This window comes from Heptranchias perlo, chromosome 19 (genome assembly GCF_035084215.1).
Source record: "Heptranchias perlo isolate sHepPer1 chromosome 19, sHepPer1.hap1, whole genome shotgun sequence".
Lineage (NCBI taxonomy): Eukaryota > Metazoa > Chordata > Chondrichthyes > Hexanchiformes > Hexanchidae > Heptranchias > Heptranchias perlo.
Window position 1 is genome coordinate 10,656,568 of NC_090343.1, and position 22,329 is coordinate 10,678,896.

At 44.5% G+C, this 22,329-nt stretch overlaps 2 protein-coding genes across 5 annotated transcripts in view; both read left to right on the plus strand.

The window, feature by feature from the left end:
• The window catches only part of LOC137335158 (protein phosphatase 1 regulatory inhibitor subunit 16B-like), a 103,076-nt gene extending 97,628 nt beyond the window's left edge, over positions 1 to 5,448 (plus strand). For all 4 annotated transcript variants that reach the window (XM_068000307.1, XM_068000310.1, XM_068000309.1 and 1 more), the window contains exon 11: positions 473 to 5,448. In XM_068000307.1, the coding sequence (XP_067856408.1) occupies positions 473 to 982 (510 nt within the window). In that variant the 3' untranslated portion in view covers positions 983 to 5,448. The remainder of the gene's footprint in view (positions 1 to 472) is intronic.
• Positions 5,449 to 10,433: 4,985 nt separating this feature from the next.
• On the plus strand, positions 10,434 to 21,115 carry fam83d (family with sequence similarity 83 member D). The gene is made up of 4 exons (XM_068000771.1): positions 10,434 to 11,039; positions 15,875 to 16,042; positions 18,040 to 18,164; positions 19,231 to 21,115. Exons 1-4 carry the CDS (start codon positions 10,566 to 10,568, stop codon positions 20,249 to 20,251), a joined length of 1,788 nt encoding a protein of 595 aa, XP_067856872.1. The 5' UTR covers positions 10,434 to 10,565; the 3' UTR covers positions 20,252 to 21,115.
• Positions 21,116 to 22,329: the final 1,214 nt, after the last annotated feature.

The window sequence follows — 22,329 nt, forward strand, 5'->3', positions numbered from 1 at the left end:
TGCTATCTCCACCCCATCCATAGTTAAATAGCTCATTGATAGTAACCATCGTGACTCACATATGAAAAATAGCTCGTTGAACTGTAACCCAGCATTAGTTAGCACCATGAGAGGACAGTAAACTATTGTAGAATGATACAGCACAGAAGGAGGCTATTCGGCCCATCGTGCCTGTGCTGGCTCTTTGAAAGAGCTATCCAATTAGTCCCACTCCCCCCTGCTCTTTCCCCAATAGTCCTGCAAATTTCTCCTTTTCAAGTATGAATTCAATTCCCTTTTGAAAGTTACTATTGAATCTGTTTCCACCACCCTTTCAGGCAGTGCATTCCAGATCATTACAATTCACTGAGTACAAAAAATTCTCCTCATCTCCATCTGTGATAATGGTATGAAAATGATATGTTTTTTTTGAGTTCTAGTTTTTGTACCTAATAATATTAAAAAGTCATTTCCTTGCCTGTTTTAAATGCAGAATTTGTTATCCATCTCCCAAAAGAGTGTGACAGAACAAGTAGAATCAACGGAAAAGTCACCAGACACTGGTGCAAAGAGCAGTCCTCCAGTCTCAACTCCGACTTCCCAGCGGTCTCCTTCCAACACTGACTCTTTGACGACATCCACCACTGCAGAAAGAGTGAATGGCCAGGTTCTACTCAACGACTGCAACCCCGCTCCATCGCCGCAGCTAAGCAGAGACGGGACCTGCCAGACGCTGGCAGAGCTGAAGCGGCAGAGGGCAGCCGCCAAGCTGAAGAAGCAGATGTCTCAAGAAGGTTCACTGACCAACGGGCTAGGAAGTATCTTGGAAAATGACCAGCTTCAGCCAAAGAGCTGCCCTGTGGGCTCAAGGACGTCGGCGGTCAGTTCCAATGGGAGCTCTCTCTACTACTCTGCATCCAGTGGAGACCCTCCGCTGTTAAGACTAAAGGCACCATTGGAAGAGCCAGAGGCAAAGGGACAGGGTTGCTGTAGGATTGTGTGATGAAAGAGGAGGAACTGGAGACCAAAGTATTCTGTTACAAGTTGCAGTTGTGCTGGAGATGGCAGCCTGGTTGATGATATTCACGTTGGTAGCTGCTACATTGAAGTACTGACATGAGGATGTTAATTTAAGCACTATTGTAATTCATTTGTCATTGCATTCACTGTGTAACTTTATGGAGTTCTTTATTCTGCAGGGTAAGAGTTAATCACTATGTAATTATACGGCGTTCCTAACTATCCAGCAGGGTAAGGATTACTCACTGTATAATTGTCTGGAGTGCCTAACTTTTCAGCAGGGTAAGGGTTACTCACTGTGTAATTGTCTGGAGTCCCTAACTATCCAGCATGGTTTGGGTTACTCACTGTGTAACTGTCTGGAGTCCCCAACTATCCAGCATGGTTTGAGTTACTCGCTGTGTAATTGTCTGGAGTCCCTAACTATCCAGCATGGTAAGGGTTACTCATTGTGTTACTATACAGAATTCGTGATTCTTCTAGGTGAAGGTTAAAGAGACTGTGTCTCTTATTCTTTTATGCTGCAGGATTTAATGTAACATTAATCCAATGGTATCCAATTGAGTGCCCATTCAGCACTCACACCTTCTCTAACCAGTTTATGAAAAATAACTGTCAATTTTGCACTGTTTCACATTTTAAAGTAGAATCTGAGCAATACACACAGCAACAGATTTAATAATGCTGTGTTTTTTGAAGTAAACAAACATTGTAAGCTTGTCCTATTTTGGATTTCCGAAGCATCAATGTTACTCCTGTCCTCAAGGGACTACGTTACTCTCACCTGAAACTTGTAGGGACAAATGGTTCATTAAGGAAGTTGTGGTTTTAAGTGCAGTGTCATTCTCTCCTCCTACCATCACAGAGGGGAGGGCGAGTGTGCTTGGGTAGAGGAGGAGGTATGGGAACACTTTCCAATCTGTAAGTGTGAGGTGTCGAGTACTTCCAAGACAGTTGTGCAGTGGTCACAGACGCGTGCCTTGCTTTAACCCAGTGCCCTGCCTCAGTCTACTGCCTCACTGAAGCCATTATTCCTACGCTGGAGAACTCTTCCCCGTTCCCCACCTGGGACATTTATCTCCACAGAAACTGAGGGCAGTTCTGTGCTCTGGCCAGGGATCGTGTGAGAGCCAGGCTTTTCTTCAAACCGATTACTCTTGCGGGTCCTGTTCTGCCAAATTCCCCCCAACTCCGTGGGGTTGAGAGGGATGGCATTCTGTTTAAAGTTGAACGAGAAACTGAATTGTAGCATCATGCAGATTTGCACAGTGGCAGTTATAGTAACTGAATATCACGTGATCTTCCTGGATGGCCAATAGGCAATATTTCACTGGGTTAAAACTCCAACTTCAGCAGTCAAGTTCAAAGTCTAGGCTGACACTTCTCCTGGTGTCTTGGCTAACATCTAACCCCCAGCCAACACCACCAAAACAGATTCGCTGGTCAGTTATCTCACATGCTGTCTGTGGGACCTTGCTGGGTGCAAATTGGCTGCTGAGTTTGCCTACGAAGCAACAGTGTCTACACCTCGGAAGTAATTCATTGGCTGTAAAGCACTTTGGCACGTTCTGAGGATGTGACAGGTGCTATATAAATGTAAGTTTGTTCTATCCATTTTTTCCAGGGAACTGATTCAACCTCGTGTGCTCTCCCAGAGAGGAGACGTGTCCCCTTTTAAAGGTGGCAGCCAAATCCACAGTGAGCCAAGAATGTTTTCTTCCTCTATTCTTGTCAGTTCTTCTCCAACAATTTCCTCTGCTCCCCTCCCCTGAGATACTGACTCCTGCTTGTGTACAGATCCACAGGTTCTAGCCCCCCCCTCCAATACTCTCGTCCAAGTTGCCATTGGTCAAGTGTGAGCCTGGACAGTGAGTGTCGACGGGTGTGAATTTAACGGAAAATTGGGGTCATTTTAATTTCCGTGGGAGCAGAAAACGGGGTTGCTGATTGGCTGCCAGGATAAACCCCACCCCCGAAAATAGTTAAAGTTACCCCATGAATTTGGGTTCACAGTCTATGAAAGAGAAGAGAAGCGTACTCAGAAAGCTGCTAAATGTCCGCCAGTGTTGAAAGGATTAATTGAAACCAAGTTGGTGAACTGTGTAACTGAAAGAGAAGAAAAGAGGTCCAGATCTCTCAACTGTCTATGAAACGGTCCTTTAGACAAATTTATTTTTCACGGTGAGCTGGTTTTACTTTGAATTCTCTCTGATCAGCAGCAGGAAATGACTAGGCTTGTTGCTGGAGGTATAGTTCCACTGGGCCCCGACAGCCTCCAGTGTCCCACTCGAGTGCTCATTCTTCAGGCACGAGCCCCGGCAGTGAGTGCCTGCAGGCTTATGCGACCGTGGGGGACATCACAGCACACGACATTGTTGCACATGGATTATCCAGCAGGGATCGCTGGATTAGAAGTGAAACAGATTCTAACCCCAACCCTTCTATCCTTATGGCACTGAGATCAATTAAAGCACCGTTGTACCCACACTTAAGTGAGATCAGGTAATAACACAAACTGGGATCAAACCTGAAATCTTCCTGGTGTGTATAGCTCAGCAACGACATTTCCTACATGGCAACAGTGACTATATTGGTGATAAAGCTCTTTCTCTCTCGCTGGCTACACTCAATGAACTATCGGAGGGAGCAGCTTTTCCTAATTAGAGGACCATTATTTGTCATTTTGGGGAAGGGGATTATGGTAATAGCTCTAGTTGTCCCGAATTGTTATCAGTGTCTGAGCAGACTGCAAGCCTGCAGTGTTATTTTCAACAGCACTGCGTTTGAGGTGTTTTTATCTAAAGCGATATCTAAAGGTAGATCTTTTTAATAGATTGCATTACTTTAAACTCTTCCAATTTGAGGTTACTCAAATAACTGTGGTGAACTGCTGTCCTGGTGGATGCTGTCAAACAGACTGTCTATGAGGAATCGTTGACTTGCAACCCTCTAATTCCTGACAAAAATGCCTCTGAAGCCCTTCATTAGACAATTGCGACACTGCAGATTCTGTCAGTATAAGTAACTGCGTGGCTCTGGCTCAGTAAGTGCTCAGGCTGGCACTAAGCAGCTGTTTGCTGTTTTGTAGAGTTGAGGGGCGCATTAACGCATGGGCCAATGGGGCCCGTGCCCAGGGGCGATGAGCCATGTCCAATAGTAGCCCACCTACTACAACCCAAGGAGTTTAGCATCCCTGCACTCAATCCAATTGGAACAAGCTGCCCATCAACGCCTGAGAGCTCGAGCCAGAGATCAACAGCCCAACCTTCTCCGTTGGGGTAGGTTTTAATGGATTGGTGGGGGGGGTGGGGGCGAGAGTTGTGCGAAGGGGCCCTGAATGTTCTTCGTCCCAGGGCCCCAAGAATTCTTAATTCGGTTTTGAATAGAGTAATTTGGGATATGGCTAATTGTTACAGCACTAATGTTCAGATGGAACAAAGGACAAAGCTTATTTCAATCCCCACATCCCCATCAGTAATCAATCAGATCAAGGCTGAGTAGAGAGATGTCAAATGAAAGAGGTGATGGATCCAAGGGCCGGGGCAAGGGAAATCAGAGTGGAGAGTCACGCCTGGGTGGTCCTTAGTGTTTCCTGGCCAGCTACAGTGGACATTGGCAGCCGTCTGGGAACAGGCTGCTCTCTTGGCATCAAAGGTGTCCAGGTTAAGCAGTAGGAAAATTGGAGAATATTTTACCAGGAGAAGACAATAAATAAATTAAATTTTGCAATGAAAAACCCCACAGACTCCCTGAGTGTGACACTAACCAGTGCACTCTCAGCGCTGCACTGATTTCTGGCTTTTATTTTCCCTGAAATCTGACATTTCTATTCATTTTATGATTTCAGCTATCACATTGAAAGGTATCCGGTTTACCTGCTTTTCTATTACAAACGGATAGGCAAAAATATCATATTTTATCATTCAAACTGGACAAGAAATCCAGTCGGCTGTGCAGATAGATATCTAGGTCAGTGCCATCAGCAGCACTCCTTGTTCAAACCTATATATAGGTCTGTGCCATTGAGGGGATTACACGTGAAGAATGAATTGTTGCTTGAACAAAGTAATCCACTTGAACCAAGGTTTGCATGATCAAGCTATTGTTGCATTACTCCCACCATATTAAATATTAACGGTGCAACTGAGGCACACTGAACAGAAGGCCCCGAGTTCAATCCACAGTCTGTTTTGAGTTGGCGTATCTCCGCTGATGCATTGTGAGGGCCTTGCTAAAATTGGCTACGCTGCCAGGTTAGGGAGGAGAGAATCCGCCATGGTTCTCACAGCTGATTGGTAGCCACTGATCCCTTTATTGGAAAGCGTGCATGTATGGACAAGATTGGACATTGGGCAGGAGGGGGTTGAATTGGAGCCTGCCGACACTGACTGTGCTATAAGGGCCCGGTCGAGGTACTGGAAGGTAACCAGTGCCTGTGGAACCAAACTTCAGCAATAGAGGCAACAAAAAAAAACTGCTGTGTCACTTTAAATATGGTAGTTGCAAATAAACAGTGATTCCCAAACTCTGAATATCTCCAGGTGAAGATGAGTTTGGGGTTAGGTCATGTGGCCCAGCAATGTCACTGAAAAGATTGAAATGACTCTCGGAGTAGAAATTGTTGAGGTGCTTTGGAGAGCAAGTTGGGGGCATTCACAGTACAGTTGTTGTTATTTGAAGCTGCCAGTACCTCAGTGTATGTGCTAAGCCACACAAATGAGAAAAGTTCCAGATTTTACCAGGACAGTAGTCGGGACATCAACTTCCACCTCTTATGTCCCAGGCTAGTGAGGCAAAAAAAAAATCAGACAGGGATCCTGATCATTCTTAATTCAGGCATAAGTGAGCGTTGGGGCCGTCATATCGAGCCTTTTTCTCTGGTTGCCCTACTGAAAAATGTGCACGTGTGGACTTTGGGATAGAATAGGATCAGGATCGCTTTGATGGCCCCCTACATGGTTGAATGGCTTCCCAATATTCACTCACGCCTGAATTAAGAATTGATCTGCTGGAACAATGCCCGGCATTGCGTAATTGAGGCAGGCATTCAGGTTTTTGCGGTAAAGGTCGGTGCCAGTGTGATTTGGCGATTTGTTTTATTTGCAGGCTGTAACATGCGGCCTGTTATTCGGTGGGGGGGAAGAGGGACTACTGCAAACTCCAGAGCTCGGGGCACAAATTGACCTTTGATGGCCAAAATGTCAATATTTTATAACGAGCAGCATGAGGCATTGTTTCTTAAATGGGTCAACACCATAGGCTTTAGGAGTCAGCTGTACATGTACAAATTGTGTTTTCATCTTGTTCTTCAATTCTCTGCTTAGTTAGACCTCCGTTGTTGCATGTGCTTTTTTATGCACTGGAGCAAGACCTACACTTTGTACTAACTGTATTAATATTGTACATCATATTAAGCGGCCCAAAATTCATCTGGGAAAAAAAGCTGTACCATAAATAAATAAATATATATATATATATATATGTTGATGTGTTTGACTGTTGCTTATATTTTTATAAGTGTCTATGTTTCATTTTTTGTCCACTATTAAAGAGGATCAGTTGGTCTAAATGGCACACATTTAAATTCTGTTTCACCTATTGTGTTTTTTTTCAACTGCATACACAATCCATGAATCTGTCACTGGTGAGTTATGATGTATCACACTCTTGTGTAATAAATGTAGGTAATTCCTATCTCCATTAGCATGGTCTACATCCAAACCAAATCATCACGTGGCAGCCATCCCAGAGCCCTGTGTTGGCAAAACAGTTCACAAGAACAGAAAACTTTTTGGGAGCTTCTTGGATATGGGTGACACTGGCAAAGCTGCACTTTTTTTTGTTCACCTCTAATTCCCTTGAGTAATGGTTGTTTATACCACTGGGCAACTTGCTTGCTAGGTCACTTCAGAGGACATTAAGAGTCAATCACATAGTGTGGACTGGAGACATATGTAATCCAAATCAGGTTCCCTTCCCTGAAGGGCATCAGTGAACCTTTTGGAATTTTATGACAACTGGCAGCTTTTACGGTCATGTTTCTCCAGGTGTTGGTCCACAAATTCACAATTGCTGGGTTGCTCATCCAGCACAACCACTAGACTACTGTACCTAACAAGGAAGATATAAAGAAAGACTTTCATTTATATAGCACCTTTCACAAGGTCATCCCAAAGTGCTTTAGAACCAGTGAAATACTTTTGAAGTGTAGTCACTGTTGTAATGTAGGATGGTCATGTAATGTAATTTGGCCCATCTTGCCTTCTTTGGAGCATCATTGTCAGCCTTAAGTAGGTGTCAATCTCTGTAACCTCCTCCAGCCCTACAACCCTCCAAGATCTTTGCGTTCCTCCAATTCTGGCCTTTTGTGCATCCCCAATTTCCTTCGCCCTGCCATTGGCGACCATGCCTTCAGCTGTCTCGGCCCTAAGCTCTGGAATTCCCTCTCTAAATCTCATTGCCCCTCCACTTCTCTCTCCTCCTTTAAGATGCTCTTTAAAACCTACCTCTTTGACCAAACCTTTGGTCGCTGCGTCGTTTCCATCTCGCACTTCCAGCAACTTGCAGTGCAAAATATCAAGGAGATTAAATGGGCAAGGGCAAGTCTAAGTAACAGCAAGCGCCGTTCATTGGCCTGCTACAGCAATTTTTGGGCCATTATCTCCTTATGTGGCTCAGTTTCAAATTGTAACGCTCCTGTGAAGCGTTACAATTTGAACGTTTGGGATGTTTAACTACTTTAAAGGCGCTATATAAATGCAAGTTGTTGCTGTGTCTGCACGTGTAGGTACAAATGTCTAACCCCATACTGATGGCTGCTGACAGAAGGGCAGATCTTGAATATGCGCAGGATGTGCTAACCAATTCACCTCTTCTCCGTTTATTATCATCGTGGTAATGACGCACTGCCATAGTTTGACTTAATACTCATGTTAACAATAAATAACAAACATGTCAGAAAGTGCACCATTTTAGATGTAAATTTCTCAATCTTGCTGTTGGAGCTGGTCCACGTCTCATTTCCACCCCCCCCCTCCCCCCCACCGAATAACAGGCCGCATGTTCGGTGCTTGATGAACACAGTCTTGGGGTTGGGGGTGAAGGCTACACAGCATCTCTTGCAAGCAGTGCCCAGGTCTCTTCAGGCAGCCTTGCAGCCAAAAGGAAGAATCACTGGCAATAGATTGAGGGCTGACAGCCTGCCTCAATGGGGATTAGTGTGCAGCCTAAGGAGGGGACAAAACAGGAGGGATAGTCCAATGGTCAAACATCGGGTTCATTGCTTAGTTAAACCGACCAGAAATTAATGCAATACAATGAAACCTGTATAAGCGACACTCCCAAAAAATGAACAACTGCAAAAAATGGACACTTATTGACAGTCTCAAACAACTTACATTGTAAAAGAGACGAGGCACTCTGAAACCACGGTCACTCACAAATTACAAACTACGGACTGCATGCACTGTACCAAGCCCTTTTACACCTTTAAACACAGGACACAGCCTGACCTTAAAATGTGCAAAGTACATCCTGTATCTGAGTCTGAAGATCATGATAACCAATGGATCGTTGCTGGATTCCTTTTTGTCCCTGCAACAGCTGTCAGTACATATAATGACCATTTTGAAAATGAGGGCACCTGCAAAAGAAAAACAACTGATGTCAGTCCCTTAGGTGTCTGTAATTTACAGGTTTTACTGTATGTGTATATCATTCACACATGGAGTTGCCAACTCTGGTTGGATGTGTTCCTGGAGGTTTCATCACATGACCTCCTGCCTCGAACAGTCCTGCCCCCCCCCCACACTCCCGCCATTGGTCCATTCTCTGAGTGCACTGCCTTCCCATTGGAAAGCGAACAGATTCTTTGTTGACCGATTGGCTTAATCTTGACTAGTCACTTGCGCATCCTCGATTTTAATCGCTCCACCATTGGCGGCCGTGCCTTCAGCTGCCTAGGCCCTAATCTCTGGAATTCCCTCCCTAAACCTTTCCGCCTCTCTTTCCTTTAGGACGCTCCTTAAAACCGAGCTCTTTGACCACGCTTTTGATCGCCTGTCCTAATGTGGCTCGGTGTCAAATTTAGTTTGATAACACTCCTGGGAAGCACCTTGGGACGTTTCATTACGTTAAAGGTGCTATATAAATGCAGGTTGCTTTTGTTAGTCAGCCTTCTCCAATATTTCCATAACTAATAAATGAAAGTATTCAAAGAAAATAAATAAATAATGACCCAATGATTTTTTTTTTCCCCCCCTCCCAGGGTTGCTTGCAGGAGTGTCCTGGAGGTTAATCATCAATTCCTGGAGACTCCAGGACAATCCTGGAGGGTTGGCAACCACAGCTTTGCAAAGCATGGTGATCGGTTTGAAGTTATAACAATACGACCGGCTCCTCCGCAAACTGGAACTCCAGCAGGAAAGCATAAAATGTTAGGATTTAAGTTAAATGCCACTGCCTCTGGGTCCGATCCGTGTCTTTATTTGTCTCGCTAGCCCCGACAGAACTGACGAATGCCGCAGCTTTCCGCTTTTAAGGGCTGTGCCTCCTTTAAACAGACACGAGTTGTTTTTGGATGAATTTTAAACGAGGAGCCAATCGTTGATGTGGCTGTTGTGTGAAAATCCGTTTAAAAAAAAAGGGCAAGGTTTGGAATGAGCAGTTAGGGAAACTGGTTAGACCGTTCTGGGTGCAGCCAATCGGATCTGGAGTGGGGTTGTTTGAATAATTTCTAGGTTAGTTTTCAATCGCGAAAGTGGAGCAGCGGCAGAAGGAGAAGCTGGGTTGGTATCCGCAGAGGGATTTTAGAGACTGGTATCAGCAGAAGAGCTCAGACTTTGGGGTTAAGGGGCGAGCAGAAGAGCCCAGATTTTGGGGTTAAGGGGCTAGCAGAAGAACCAAACCTTTGGGGTTAAGGGGCGAGCAGAAGAGCCCAGACTTTGGGGTTAAGGGGCGAGCAGAACAGCCCAGACTTTGGGGTTAAGGGGCGAGCAGAACAGCCCAGACTTTGGGGTTAAGGGGCGAGCAGAAGAGCCAAACCTTTGGGGTTAAGGGGCAAGCAGAAGAACTAAACCTTTGGGGTTAAGGGGCGAGCAGAAGAGCCAAACCTTTGGGGTTAAGGGGCGAGCAGAAGAGCCAAACCTTTGGGGTTAAGGGGCGAGCAGAAGAGCCAAACCTTTGGGGTTAAGGGGCGAGCAGAAGAGCCCAGATTTTGGGGTTAAGGGGCGAGCAGAATAACCAAACCTTTGGGGTTAAGGGGCGAGCAGAAGAGCCTAGACTTTGGGGTTAAGGGGCGAGCAGAAGAGCCAAACCTTTGGGGTTAAGGGGCGAGCAGAAGAACCAAACCGTTGGGGTGAAGGGGCGAGCAGAAGAGCCAAGACTTTGGGGTTAAGGGGCGAGCAGAAGAACCAAACCTTTGGGGTTAAGGGGCGAGCAGAAGAACCAAACCTTTGGGGTTAAGGGGCGAGCAGAAGAACCAAACCTTTGGGGTTAAGGGGCGAGCAGAAGAGCCCAGACTTTGGGGTTAAGGGACTGGTAGCCGAATCTGGGTCTGAAAGCTCACCATGAATGACTCTCAGTGCCTGGATGACCTCCCAGTGGTCTCCAGGTGGTCAAGTGCCGCCAGGCAGGAGGTCGGACTGAGGGAATTTTACAGCGAGACCCAGCGCCTGGCTTTGGAAGAACTGATGGCCGGTGGCGAGGAGGCTTACCTCGCCTTCCTGAAGAGGGAGAGAGTCCAGGGCTTCCTGTCGGCGGATGAGATCGCGGGCATAGTGCAGTCCACCATCAGCCCCCCCGAGCCCGGCAGCGAGCCCCTCGACCAGTCCCTCACCGGCTCCAATGATTGCTCCTCGGGCACGTATTTCCCCGACGTGTCGGACATTGAGGTCCCGGTGCTGGACATAGGGTGGCCGACCTATCCGGACAACTGGTACCGAGGGGTGACCCAGGTGGAGGTGCATTTCCAGCCCAGCTATGGGGAGCTCATCTACAGCTGTAAGGAGGCGATCAGGAAGCTCATCAGGAAGGCAGAGAAGGTATTGGAAAGGGGATTTGGTTAATCTGGAAACTTGGTCTCCATAGACATGATTTAATTCTTGATCATTAATTTAAATGACTAACTTCTATTTAAAAGTATTTATTAATTGTTGAATTCGGAAGATGAAGAACTTTGAATGTGATGGTAGTGCCATGGTGTAGTAGTAGGTGCAGCAGCTTTCATTTCCCCATGTGGTTTCCAATCTCAATCCTACAAGGTGACCTTTGAATGGCACTACTGTTCCCATTGGTTCGCTAGAAGTTTTCTGCCCCAGATTTAACACCTTATCAGTCTAAATGTGACTATTGTGATTTGAAGTGACCAAGACTGATTCTAGTTTGAACAGATTATTCCCTTTTTTTTTGTTGATTAATGACAATCTCCTTTTTTGAGGGCCGCTCGTTCCTAGATGTTCTGGTGGGTTTGAGCTTCACCCAATGCCACTGATCTTTGGCCAGTACAGACAGATCAGGACACTCTACATGGCAATTATTCTGAGCAAACTGGGATGCTTGAGCATTTCCAGAGACCACTGCAGAAATTGTGCAGTAGGGACTGCTATTGCAATCGATTATTTCATTGAATGGCAGTGATGGTCCTAAATGTTTTTGTTGTCTTGCCTGTGATCTGACCATGTTAAAATACACAAATGCGAGTAATCAAAAGCCATGGTAATTGATCAACTGCATAATGATGAGGTGGATTGGGAGCAGTTCTAATAGAGACAGAATAAAATTCATACTAAGTCAGTTAAAAGTGAATCCAGGAAATACCCCTTCACGCTGCAGGAATAAGTAATATGGTGTCTTGAAAGGCTGCAGGTACAGAATCAATTGAGGTGTTTAAAAAGGAGAGGGATATTTGGGGAAATAAATACAGTAAGGGATGTGTGGAACTGATAAAAATAGAGCTGCCAAGGCCAGCAAAATAATATAAAAACCGAAAATGCTGGAAAAGCTCAGCAAGTGAGGCAGCATCTGTGGAGAAAGAAACAGAGTTAACGTTTCAGGTCAAAGACCTTTTCATCAGAACTGGAAGATGTTAAGGTTTTCAAGCAAGTACAGAGCCAGGGAAAGGGAGGAGAGGAAAGAACAAAAGGGAAGGTCTGAGGCCTGGGATAGGGTAAGAGTGATTTAAATGACAAAAGGGGTGACCGCTTTGCTGAACACCTCCGCTCAGTCCGCAAGCGCGACCCTGACCTTTCGGTCGCTTGCTATTTGAATTCCCCTTTCCACTCCCACTCTGACCTCTCTGTCCTCGGCCTCTTCCACTGTTCCAATGAAACACGAGGAACAGCACCTCATCTTTTGTTTAGGCACTTTACAACCTTCCAGACTCAACGTTGATTTCAATAACTTCAGATCATAACCACTGCTCCCATTTTTTTTGTTGTTTGACTGCAGGTGCTGGTTATGGTTCTGCTGTTGCCATTTACAGCTCCTCTAGACCCATCTTTTGTTTCTTAATTTGTCCCATTACCACCCTCCTTGCCTTGCACCATCATCCCTTTTGTCATTTAATCACTCTTGCCCTCTACCCTATCACAGACCTTCCCTTTTGTTCTCTCCTCCCTTCTCCTTCTCCTCCCCCCACCCTTCCCTAGCTTTATACGTGCTTAAAAAATTTAAATCTTTAACATCTTCCAGTTCTGACGCAAGGTCTTTGACTTGAAACGTTAAGTCTGTTTCTTTTTCCACTGTTGCCTGACTTGCTGAACTTTTGTAGCATTTTCTGTCTTTATTTCAAATTTCCAGCATCTGCAGTATTTTGCTTTTGATTTAACAAAATAGTATAGCAGGATTTGGAACAAATAGCCTACTCCTGTTCCCATGTTCTATCCACTTCATGAAAACAATGTGCTAAAGCAGCTCAGGTACTGCTGTTTAATCTCCATGCATTTTAATTACAGGTAAAAAGTGTTAAAACAATAAACAGTTGACCTGCTATTCAGTGACGTGATTAATCCATGACTGTAACAGACCCTGCTGTGCACAATAAAGTCTGAACTTTTGTGATTTAAGCACAAACTATTGTTCATCTAGGTGTTTAACAGCAGGTATGGAATGAAATGGGCAAGAAATCTGGGAGCAGGTTTCCTGTGTATTGTTAGCTAGAGAAATGTATGTTTGTGCTTTCTCTTTGCTGTTTTTAAAAAGTGCAAATTATAAATGGAGAGGTTTTTGAACCATCTCAACTTGAGACTTTTAAATGTTATTTGCATGTTTCTGAGCAATGGAGTTGGCCACTGGCCTTTGGGAGAGGGTGGATGGACATTTGCTGCAAAGAAAAAAAAAATTATAACTGCCAATGCTAGAAATCTGAACAGAAAATGCTGGAAACTCACAGCGAGTCGGTCAGCACCTGTGGCGAGAACAGGCATGTTAACAGGTGTCAGTCCTGGTTCAGTGGTAGAACTCTCTCTCCTCTGAGTCAGGAGGTTGTGGGTTCAAGTCCCACTCCAGAGACACAAGCTCATAATATAGGCTGACACTACAGTGCAGTACTGAGAGAGCACTGCACTGTCTGAGGTGCCGTCTTTTGGATGAGATGTTAAACTGAGGCCCCATCTGCCCTCTCAGGTGGACGTAAAAGATCCCATGGTACTATTTGAAGAAGAGATGGCGTTCTACTGATGTCCTGGCCAACATTTGTCCCTCAACCAACACGTGAGAACAGATTATCTGATCATTTATCTCGTTGCTGTTTGAGGGACCTTGCGTTGCACAAATTGCTGCTTCTTTTTCCTGCAGTCCAGGGCACTTGTCTAAAAGTAGTTAGTTGGTTGTAAAGTGCTTTGGAACGTCCTGAAGTAATGAAAAGCTCTTTATAAATGCAGGCTCTTTCTTTAACATGGATACAATCCTGTGCGATATCATAAACCAAGCTTTGGTCGGCCTGCTGAATGGTAAAATGGCCCCCGCATGGGAGGAGTAGGGATCACAGCTGATCAAATGGTAGCAACGATAAGAAAATAAAAAACACTGCCCCTTAACTTCCTGTCAGGCCAATTGTACCAGTTCTGAGTCTGCCATTGCTGCCATGGAGACGACAGAGTTGGTGGCAATGAGTAGGCAGGTTGGTGTTTGTGTGTGGTTTATGTAAAGGGTACTAGGTCAGTGAGAGTAGATTACAGGGCAGTGATCTAATCTCGCATAACAGATGATCTCATAAACAAAGAGTGAAGCTTGAAAGGTTTTAGTCATCTGAGCCCTTGAGATTGGATTACTGCTTGTAATCCACTGTCACAGACCCAATATAAAATATATATGTACATATATTTATCAGCTGCCTTATAGTGATGCTGTAAAATAACCCTGAAACTACTGGAATATCAGGTTCTTTCAGATAATGTTGTGAATTTAAACCACACACCTCTGCGATGTAAAGCATTATTGTGTTCACAATTAAACTACAAGATTGTGCTTTTTTTTAAAAGCAACATAAGCTTTAGTTTAGTTATCTTTGCTAGCCAGTTATTTCCATTCACATCCCACTTCATCCCATTCCATTTTGGAGCTTATATACCCTTTCTCCCACAGCACCCCCAAAAAGGGCTTTTTTTTTCCTCTGCTATTTTAAATGTTTTTTTTTCTTTTTTACCTCTGAAGTTGTAACAGGCTGTATAATATTTGTCTGGTCCTATATTTTCTTTGTATACGCTATGGAATATAATGTAGATTACTGGCAAGTGTTTTTTAACATTGGAACTGATGCTTTCTGGCTTGCGTAACATTTTTCCCTTTCCTAACACAGTGGCTTCCTCTTTGCACCCACACCCCCAGGCATGTGTTTGTTCCTTAATAACAACAATGACCACACTTCAAAAAGTAATTAATTGACTGTTAAACACTCTGGGACATTCTGAGGACATGAAAGAAGCTTTATAAATGCAAGCTCATCAATCCCTCCCTATCCCTAATGAACTTTCTATATTTTGCCTTAAGCTGCTACTTGCTCAAGTTTCTCAAGAAGTCAGCTGGTGCATGCTTATCCAATCCGAAATGGGTATTCTCCCTGCTCCAACATGACTTTTTGATCATTACAGATCAACTAAACCTTAAGCCCAAATCTCTGCAAATCTGTACATCAGTTAGCTATGTAATATTGCAGGTCTAGGACTTTGACACCAGAGCCTAAATTTCCTCAATGAGTTACACCACTGCTTTTTATATATATTTTTTTTCTTTTTAAGTATGGTGGCCTCTAGAGGGGTTAAGACCCATGTTTCATGTGTCTGCTTATTTGCATCCCCTTTAGTGGTGGCATTGGGTATGTATGTATGTCACTCTACTCTCTAATAATCTCACTATGTTTCTTAGCAATAGTTTTTTATTGCACTTGTTCAGAATTATGACCACTCAAGCACCTCTGCCCAGAGGGCAGAAAGACATGGCACCAAGCCAGAGAAGAAGAATACACAACTTCACTCATTCAGACCTCCAAGCCTTCCTGGAGGGCATTGATGGCAGGGAATATCTGGTTCTTTCAGATAGTGTAATCATGTGGTAGGATGTGTATTGGTTTGAGGCTTTATTTGAAAGTGGGGGAGAAAGAGGTTGGTAGACTATCTTGAACAGAAGACTTCAGTGGTGACATGTGCCATGATGCCTCTTGCAATAGATGCTCCATCCTCGGTTGCTGCTCCCCCTCCATAATAACGACATACATTAAGTCCATAGAGATTGTCACATCTGCTCCTGAGAAGCAAAGACTGTGGGTAGAAGGTTAGGGTTCAATTGCAAAAGTTCACCTCCCTCTTTTTTTCTTGAGAGGGGGAGAAAAAACTCTACACAAATATCAAATTCTAATTATCTTTCCCTTTTTGTTCTGTAGGTTATTGCCCTAGTAATGGACTCCTTCACTGATATTGACATTCTCAAAGACCTCCATGAGGCTTGCAGAAGGAGACGTATCCCTGTTTACATTCTTCTTGATCACTCTGGACTCCCACAGTTTCAGCAAATGTGTCAGGATGCTGGTGTCTGGGTGGATGAGGAGCGGGTATGTATTTGAATAGAGATGATGTGTGATGCAGCCACTGTGCATCGAGTACAAACTTTGTGAGATGGATATCACCCAGTCAGAGTTTTGAAAGGAGGATGGGGAGGGGACGAGGAATTGTCCAATAAGAATTTTACATTCTCCCCAGCTACTCTTCATAGTAAGGCAGTGAGATGATGCAGAATTGTGGTCTTGTCCATCAAAGAATTATTACATCTCAAGCCTGTGCACTGAAGTGGCACTCCTATTGTGGCACCATGCAAACCGGCTACAAAGGAATCTCTTCACTTGCGTCGAAAACGCAACGGTTGTCACAAATGGGAACTGGCGTGTATACAGCTCTTGTTTTTCTATTGTAGTACTTATTTTTAAAGAATTTTTTTTTCCCCTCTTACTATTTTATTTTGTCTATCTCTGTTTTGGCCTCTTTCCACCTGCTCCACATACAGATCCAGGCTTCTGCCAACTCCAATTGCTTGCTGGTGTACAAAATGAACTTGCAGTGACCTTATTCTCCTCTCCCTCCCTCTTGATGTCACTCAAAGCTGTGTGGGGAAATGATGAACACAAATCCTGATTCTCCCACTCTCCAACACAACACTTGTGGCACCAATGTACTGTGCTGTGCCATCCTCTTCAACTTCTTCTCCCTCCCAACCCCACCCCAAAAAGATACTTGCTTGAATCTGTAGACCTTATTTTTGTCTTCAACATGAAATGATGAATGTAATCTATTTTATGTATGCATTTTACACAAGTATTTAGCTGCTGTAAATTTATATCTGGTAAGATCCCCGTCTTCAGTGCAAAGATGTTGAGAGGTCTTGATGACATGTTACGTCATTGTACTGCCTTGTGTTATACTGAACCGTACAGGCCAAGGTGGTACGAGGTGTAATCCCACCGGTTCAGCCTTTCCCCAACTCAACAAAGTTTTCATTCTTGTCAGCCAAACGAAGTATTGACAGACCCTGGAGGGCATCACAGCCCAGCTCAGTCCTGTTTACACACACCCACACTTTTTCTTTCCAGGAGGAGTTAAATATTGTGAAGACCAAAGCCATTGTCTTCGGTCTCCGCCATAAACTCCATTCCCTAGCCACTGACTCCATCCCTCTCCCTGGCCCCTGTCTCAAGCTGAACCGGACCGTTCACAACTGTGGCGTCCTATTTGACCCTGAGATGAGCTTCTGACCACCAAGCTTCTTCACCAAGACCACCTACATCCACTTCCGTTACATTGCCCGTCTCCGCCACTGCCTCAGCTCATCTGCTGCTGAAATCCATGCCTTTGTTACCTCTGGACTCGACTATTCCAATGCTCTCCTGGCCAGCCTCACATCTTGCACCTTCTGTAAACTTGATCTCATCAAAACTCTGCTGCCCGTATCCTAACTCGCACCGTCCCATTCACCCATCACCCCGGCTCCTGGTCTAGCAATGTCTCGATTCTAAAATTGTCATCCTTGTTTTCAAATCCCTCCATGGGCTCACCAATCCCTATCTTTGTAACCTCCTCCATCCCTACAACCCTCAGATCTCTGAGCTCCTCCAATTCTACCCACTTGCGCATCCCTGATTTTCATCACTCCACCATTGGTGGCCATGCCTTCAAATGCCCAAGCCCTAAGCTCTGGAATTCCCTCTCTCTCTTCCTTTTAAACGCTCCTTTAAAACCTACTTCTTTGACCAAGCTTTTGGTCACCTGTCCTTTTATCTCCTTACATGGTTCGGTGTCAAATTTTGTTCGATAGCACCATTGTTACACCAACGTGGTCAGGAGCAGAAACTGGATGTTTCTCATCCCCCCCCCCCCCCCACCGCATTGAGGCCCACTGTAGTGCCCCGCCATTCCTCTAGCTCATATCTGTTCCATCTGTATGGCTCTTTACTATACTAAGCAGTCCCTTTACTGAATGAGATGGAGGCACACTCATGTGGCTGTGGTCTGCTCAGATCAGCCTTGTTTCAAATTGACCCGTTTTTTTTCTTTCCAGAAGATGAGAGTCCGCACAGTAACAGGATGCACTTACTGCACAAGAACAGGAGCCAAAGTTGTTGGCAGAGTCCATGAAAAGTTCATGTTAATTGATTGTGATACAGTAGCCACAGGCTCCTACAGGTAACAAAAAATTGTATTTTTATTTTAACCTTGAATATTCTGCAGCCTATTTAATTTTTTAAAACTCCATTTGCTGGTTTTGTCCTTTATTTATAACCACTACTTGCATGTATATAGCGCCTTTAACGTAGTAAAACATCCCAAGGCACTTCACCGGAGTGTTATCAAATAAAATTTGACACCGAGCCATGTAAGGAGATATTAGGACAGGTGACCAAAAGCTTGGTCAAAGAAAGTAGGTTTTAAGGAGCGTCTTAAAGGAGGAGAGAGAGCTGTAAAGGTTTAGGGAGGGAATTTAGTTCCTTACATTGTGGTATGACTGAGATTCTGAAAGTGGGTGTCCATTAAATTGTTTTTTTCATAGCAGGAGGCAAGTGAGGGAGAGTGCAGAGCTCTTTCCCTGGAGATAGGGGAGGTGTGTAGTAAATGTTTTTTTTTTCCCCCCCCCTCCGCTGTCGTCTTTCTCTTTTTCTCTTTTTTCCCGCTTCCCTCCACCCCCCCCCCCAATCCCAATCCCAGTACTCTCCTGGGTTGTGCTGCTTCCAGTCGTTCTCTAATGACTCACCTGACGAAGGAGGAAAGCTCCGAAAGCTTGTGATTTAAAATAAAACTGTTGGACTATAACCTGGTGTTGTGCAAGTCCTTACATTTATTTTTAGGCAGTGGTACATAATATTTTATGAAGGAATCAGTCATCTGATTGCAGCAATGAATACCACAGCTGACCTAGGAATCGGAAGCAGAAAATCAGCCTTTGTTCCTACTCTGATGCCTTCCAAGGTGAAATAGTGTGTGACACTTTATGTCTAGGCCCACAGGTTAAGAATAACCACTTGGATGAGGCACCAGATTGCCAGTGGCACTGAACTCCAGCAAGGATCATTGGCTTCAGCAGAGAACTCAGGGTAGAGGGGAGAGAAATGAATATTATTTGGGGAAATGAGAGTTAGACTGAGATTATTCTACAGCCAATTTTTGAAGCAATAACTGCATGTCACTTTTAAAATCAATGTCTGTCTTTTTTTTCTTTTTCCCTCATGTTTTGCTGTCTCTTATTCTTCTACAGTTTCACGTGGACTGATGGGAAGCTGAACCGCAGTAACCTGACTGTGCTCTCAGGGCAGTTATCTGAGTTTTACGATGAAGAGTTCAGAATACTGTATGCCCAGTCAAAGCCAATACCGCCCAAGTCAACGGGTTGTCTCAATCGTGCCATTTATGAAGAGATTGCAACAAAGAGGTTGTTGTCGAAAGAGTCCACTGCCGCTAACCCTTTGAGGCAAGGAATTGCGACGTGTTCTCCAAATAAGCGTAAACCTGAGGTCCTGGAGCTAAAAGCTGAGAAAAAGCCACGACCACGGAGCTCTATTAGCTCAGAGGGCAGCCGTGTGTCTGAAGCATCTACCCTTGGAGATAAAGCCCTGCTGAGAAACAAAGAGGTGCTCGAGCTTAAGGAGATGAAGAGCGTTTCTACACAGACTGAGATGGAGGTGCCGCCAGGAATCGCAATGCACAGTGCTTCCACGCAAACTTGTATTTTGGTGAAGGAGATGGAAACCCAAATTACAGCCCCATCGGAATCGGCCATGACTCAGACCTCCACCTGTTCTGGAATCGCCACAGGGGCTGAAATTGTAACTGCTCCTGTGACGCTGTCGCCCACGAAGATGTCTGATACAGAGGCACCTTTAGACAGCAGAGAGTCCGCCGACTCGCCTGAACAGCCTCCTCCCTCCGCAACAGAGTCCAACAATAGTTCAAGTCGTTCATCGTCCCCTGCCGCCTCTGAAAGTCAGCCGTGTCGTGAACATGCCAAATACACTCTTTCAGGCTTCCACGGTGCTGACTCCTCGCTGAGGAATTGCTTTCAGAAACTGACCAAAGAGCGGCAGCACCATTACTCCGCCATTCGCTCAAGACTGGACCACATGGTTGCCATCCTCTCGAGGAGCCGACAACTGAACAAGTACTACAGCCGCGAGCCGGGCCAGTACGCCGTGAGGGGCAGGAGAGAGTTGATGAGTAGGAATGGCCTCATGGGCTTCAGGGACATATCCATGCTGGCTTCGTTGGCGCTGCGAAACTAAACCAGTGCCCAATTAACTTTCTCCAAGGCTAGTACAGATTACTCGGTGGCTGGAACTAGTAGTGTAATAGGTAGTTAACGAATGATTAGCTTCAGTGACCAGAATTTTTTTTTTCAAATTTAGTGCTAGTTGAGCATGTGATTCTATTGTAATGTGCGTTCAGCCAGCAGGTAAGACTATGATGGTTGTTCATGCCAGCGTGTACTTCATTTCTTAGTATGATGGAGAAGGATTGTTGCCACATAGCCTCCCTCTTAGACTTGTTTTCTTTTTAATCTCTGTCGCCATGTGGTAGCTCTCTCGCCTCTGAGTCAAGGTCACTGGTTCAAGCCCCACTCGAGAGACTTGAGCACAAAATCCAGGCTGGCACTCCAGTGCAGTACTGAGGGAGTGCTGCGCTGTTGGGAGGTGCCGTCTTTTGGATGAGACATTAAACTGAGGCCCTATCTGCCTCTTGGGTGGATGAAAAAGATCCCAGCAATCAAAAGTACTGAGGTCGGGACAGGACATGCGCTATATAAATGCAAGTCTTTTTTTCTTTATGAATCTGCAATGCACGAGGGATGAAGTCAGAAGAGTGAAACTCTTCATATAATATGAACTGAATAAACCATCCCAGGTAACAGTGATAGCAGCCGCAGAGATGAAAAGACATTGGGATTTATCCTGAAGCACTTGAATGACCGGTGTAGATTTTGCATTTGGTATGTTTTCTATTTTTAAAAGCGAAAAGAAAAAAAATCTGTAAAGCTGAGTATAAAATATGCAAGTGGAAATATTCAGAATGCATCAACACCTCAGTTGCTTTTGCTGGGGGGAGGGGGAATACAATTTTGATAAATATTTAACTTCACTGCTTTGAAACCTGATGGCACTGAAATTGGAAACATTCGTTGTCCAGGTTTAGGGGTGGGGGGGGGAGGGGGATTTTCTGTTTTGGCCACAACTGCTTTCAGTCCCCAAATTCAGGAACTGACTTGCATGATCCCTCAAAAGAATAGGAATGTTGAATTAAATAATTCACTGCCACCCTGGGTTTCCAGATATTTCAAATCAAAAGCAAAATACTGCAGATGCTGGAAATCTGAAATTAAAAATAGAAAATGCTGGAAATACTCAACAGGTCAGGCAGTATCTGTGGAGAGAGAAACAGTTAACGTTTCAGGTCGATGACCTTTCGTCAGAACTAGAAGTTGGAAATATAACAGTTTAAGCAAGTAGAGAGCCAGGGAAGGGGGGGGGGGGGGAGGTGGTGGTGGAAGAAAGAATAAAAGAGGTTTGTGATCGGGTGGAGGGCAGAAGTGATTAAAGGACAAAAGGGATGATGGTGCAAGGCAAGGAGGATGGTAATGGGACAAGTAAAGAAACAAAAGATGGGTCCAGAGGAGCTGTGAATGATGGCTGCAGAACCATTACCAGCAGCTGCTGTCTGGAAAAAAAAATGGGAGGAGTTATGATGTGAAGTTATTGAAATCAATGAGGCCAGAAGGTTGATGCATTTCAAATGTTTGAAGGCTTGCTTGGCTGCTTCATCTGTGGAAGACTGGAGGGATGAAACTCTACCTCACATGGTTTGAGAATTCCAGCTGCAGTGATTTCAGACATTAATGTAACAAAATAACGTAGGTAGCAAGATTGACCAACAATATATTTTTTAAAATTTAATTCTATTCCATGTTTAAATACTGATAACTTATTGACATGACCCTTTTAATTCAAAACTGATGTTCATTTTAATGTGTACTCTGCAGTTTCCTTGTTTAATTGGAAACTGTGACTTTTGAAACCTAGGATCATGACACTGAATTCCAATGAGTTCTGAATTGGAAGAGTATGCTGCTCGGTGGCTATTTTTGTACCGAGATGTATATTTTAGTCAATGTAGTTGAAGGTGGTGGCTGAGTTAACCTAAACACTAAGCTGTATAGGGAGTTTGTTAATAAAAGTCTTAAAGGAAAAAAAAATCACTGGTGTTTTTTAATTTATCCAGCTATGTGAAATGCACTGATATTTCCTTACCTAAGAAGGTAAGGATGAGAGAGAAAGAGACACCCCTTTTTGTACTGGGGAACTTTTAA

Bases quoted from the DNA above. Each gene is read 5' to 3' on its own strand.
- fam83d (XM_068000771.1), top strand. From the start codon at position 10,566: ATGAATGACTCTCAGTGCCTGGATGACCTCCCAGTGGTCTCCAGGTGG. The intron at 11,040-15,874 runs GTATTGGAAAGG...TTTGTTCTGTAG, and splicing joins TCATCAGGAAGGCAGAGAAG to GTTATTGCCCTAGTAATGGA. The intron at 16,043-18,039 runs GTATGTATTTGA...TTTTCTTTCCAG, and splicing joins TCTGGGTGGATGAGGAGCGG to AAGATGAGAGTCCGCACAGT.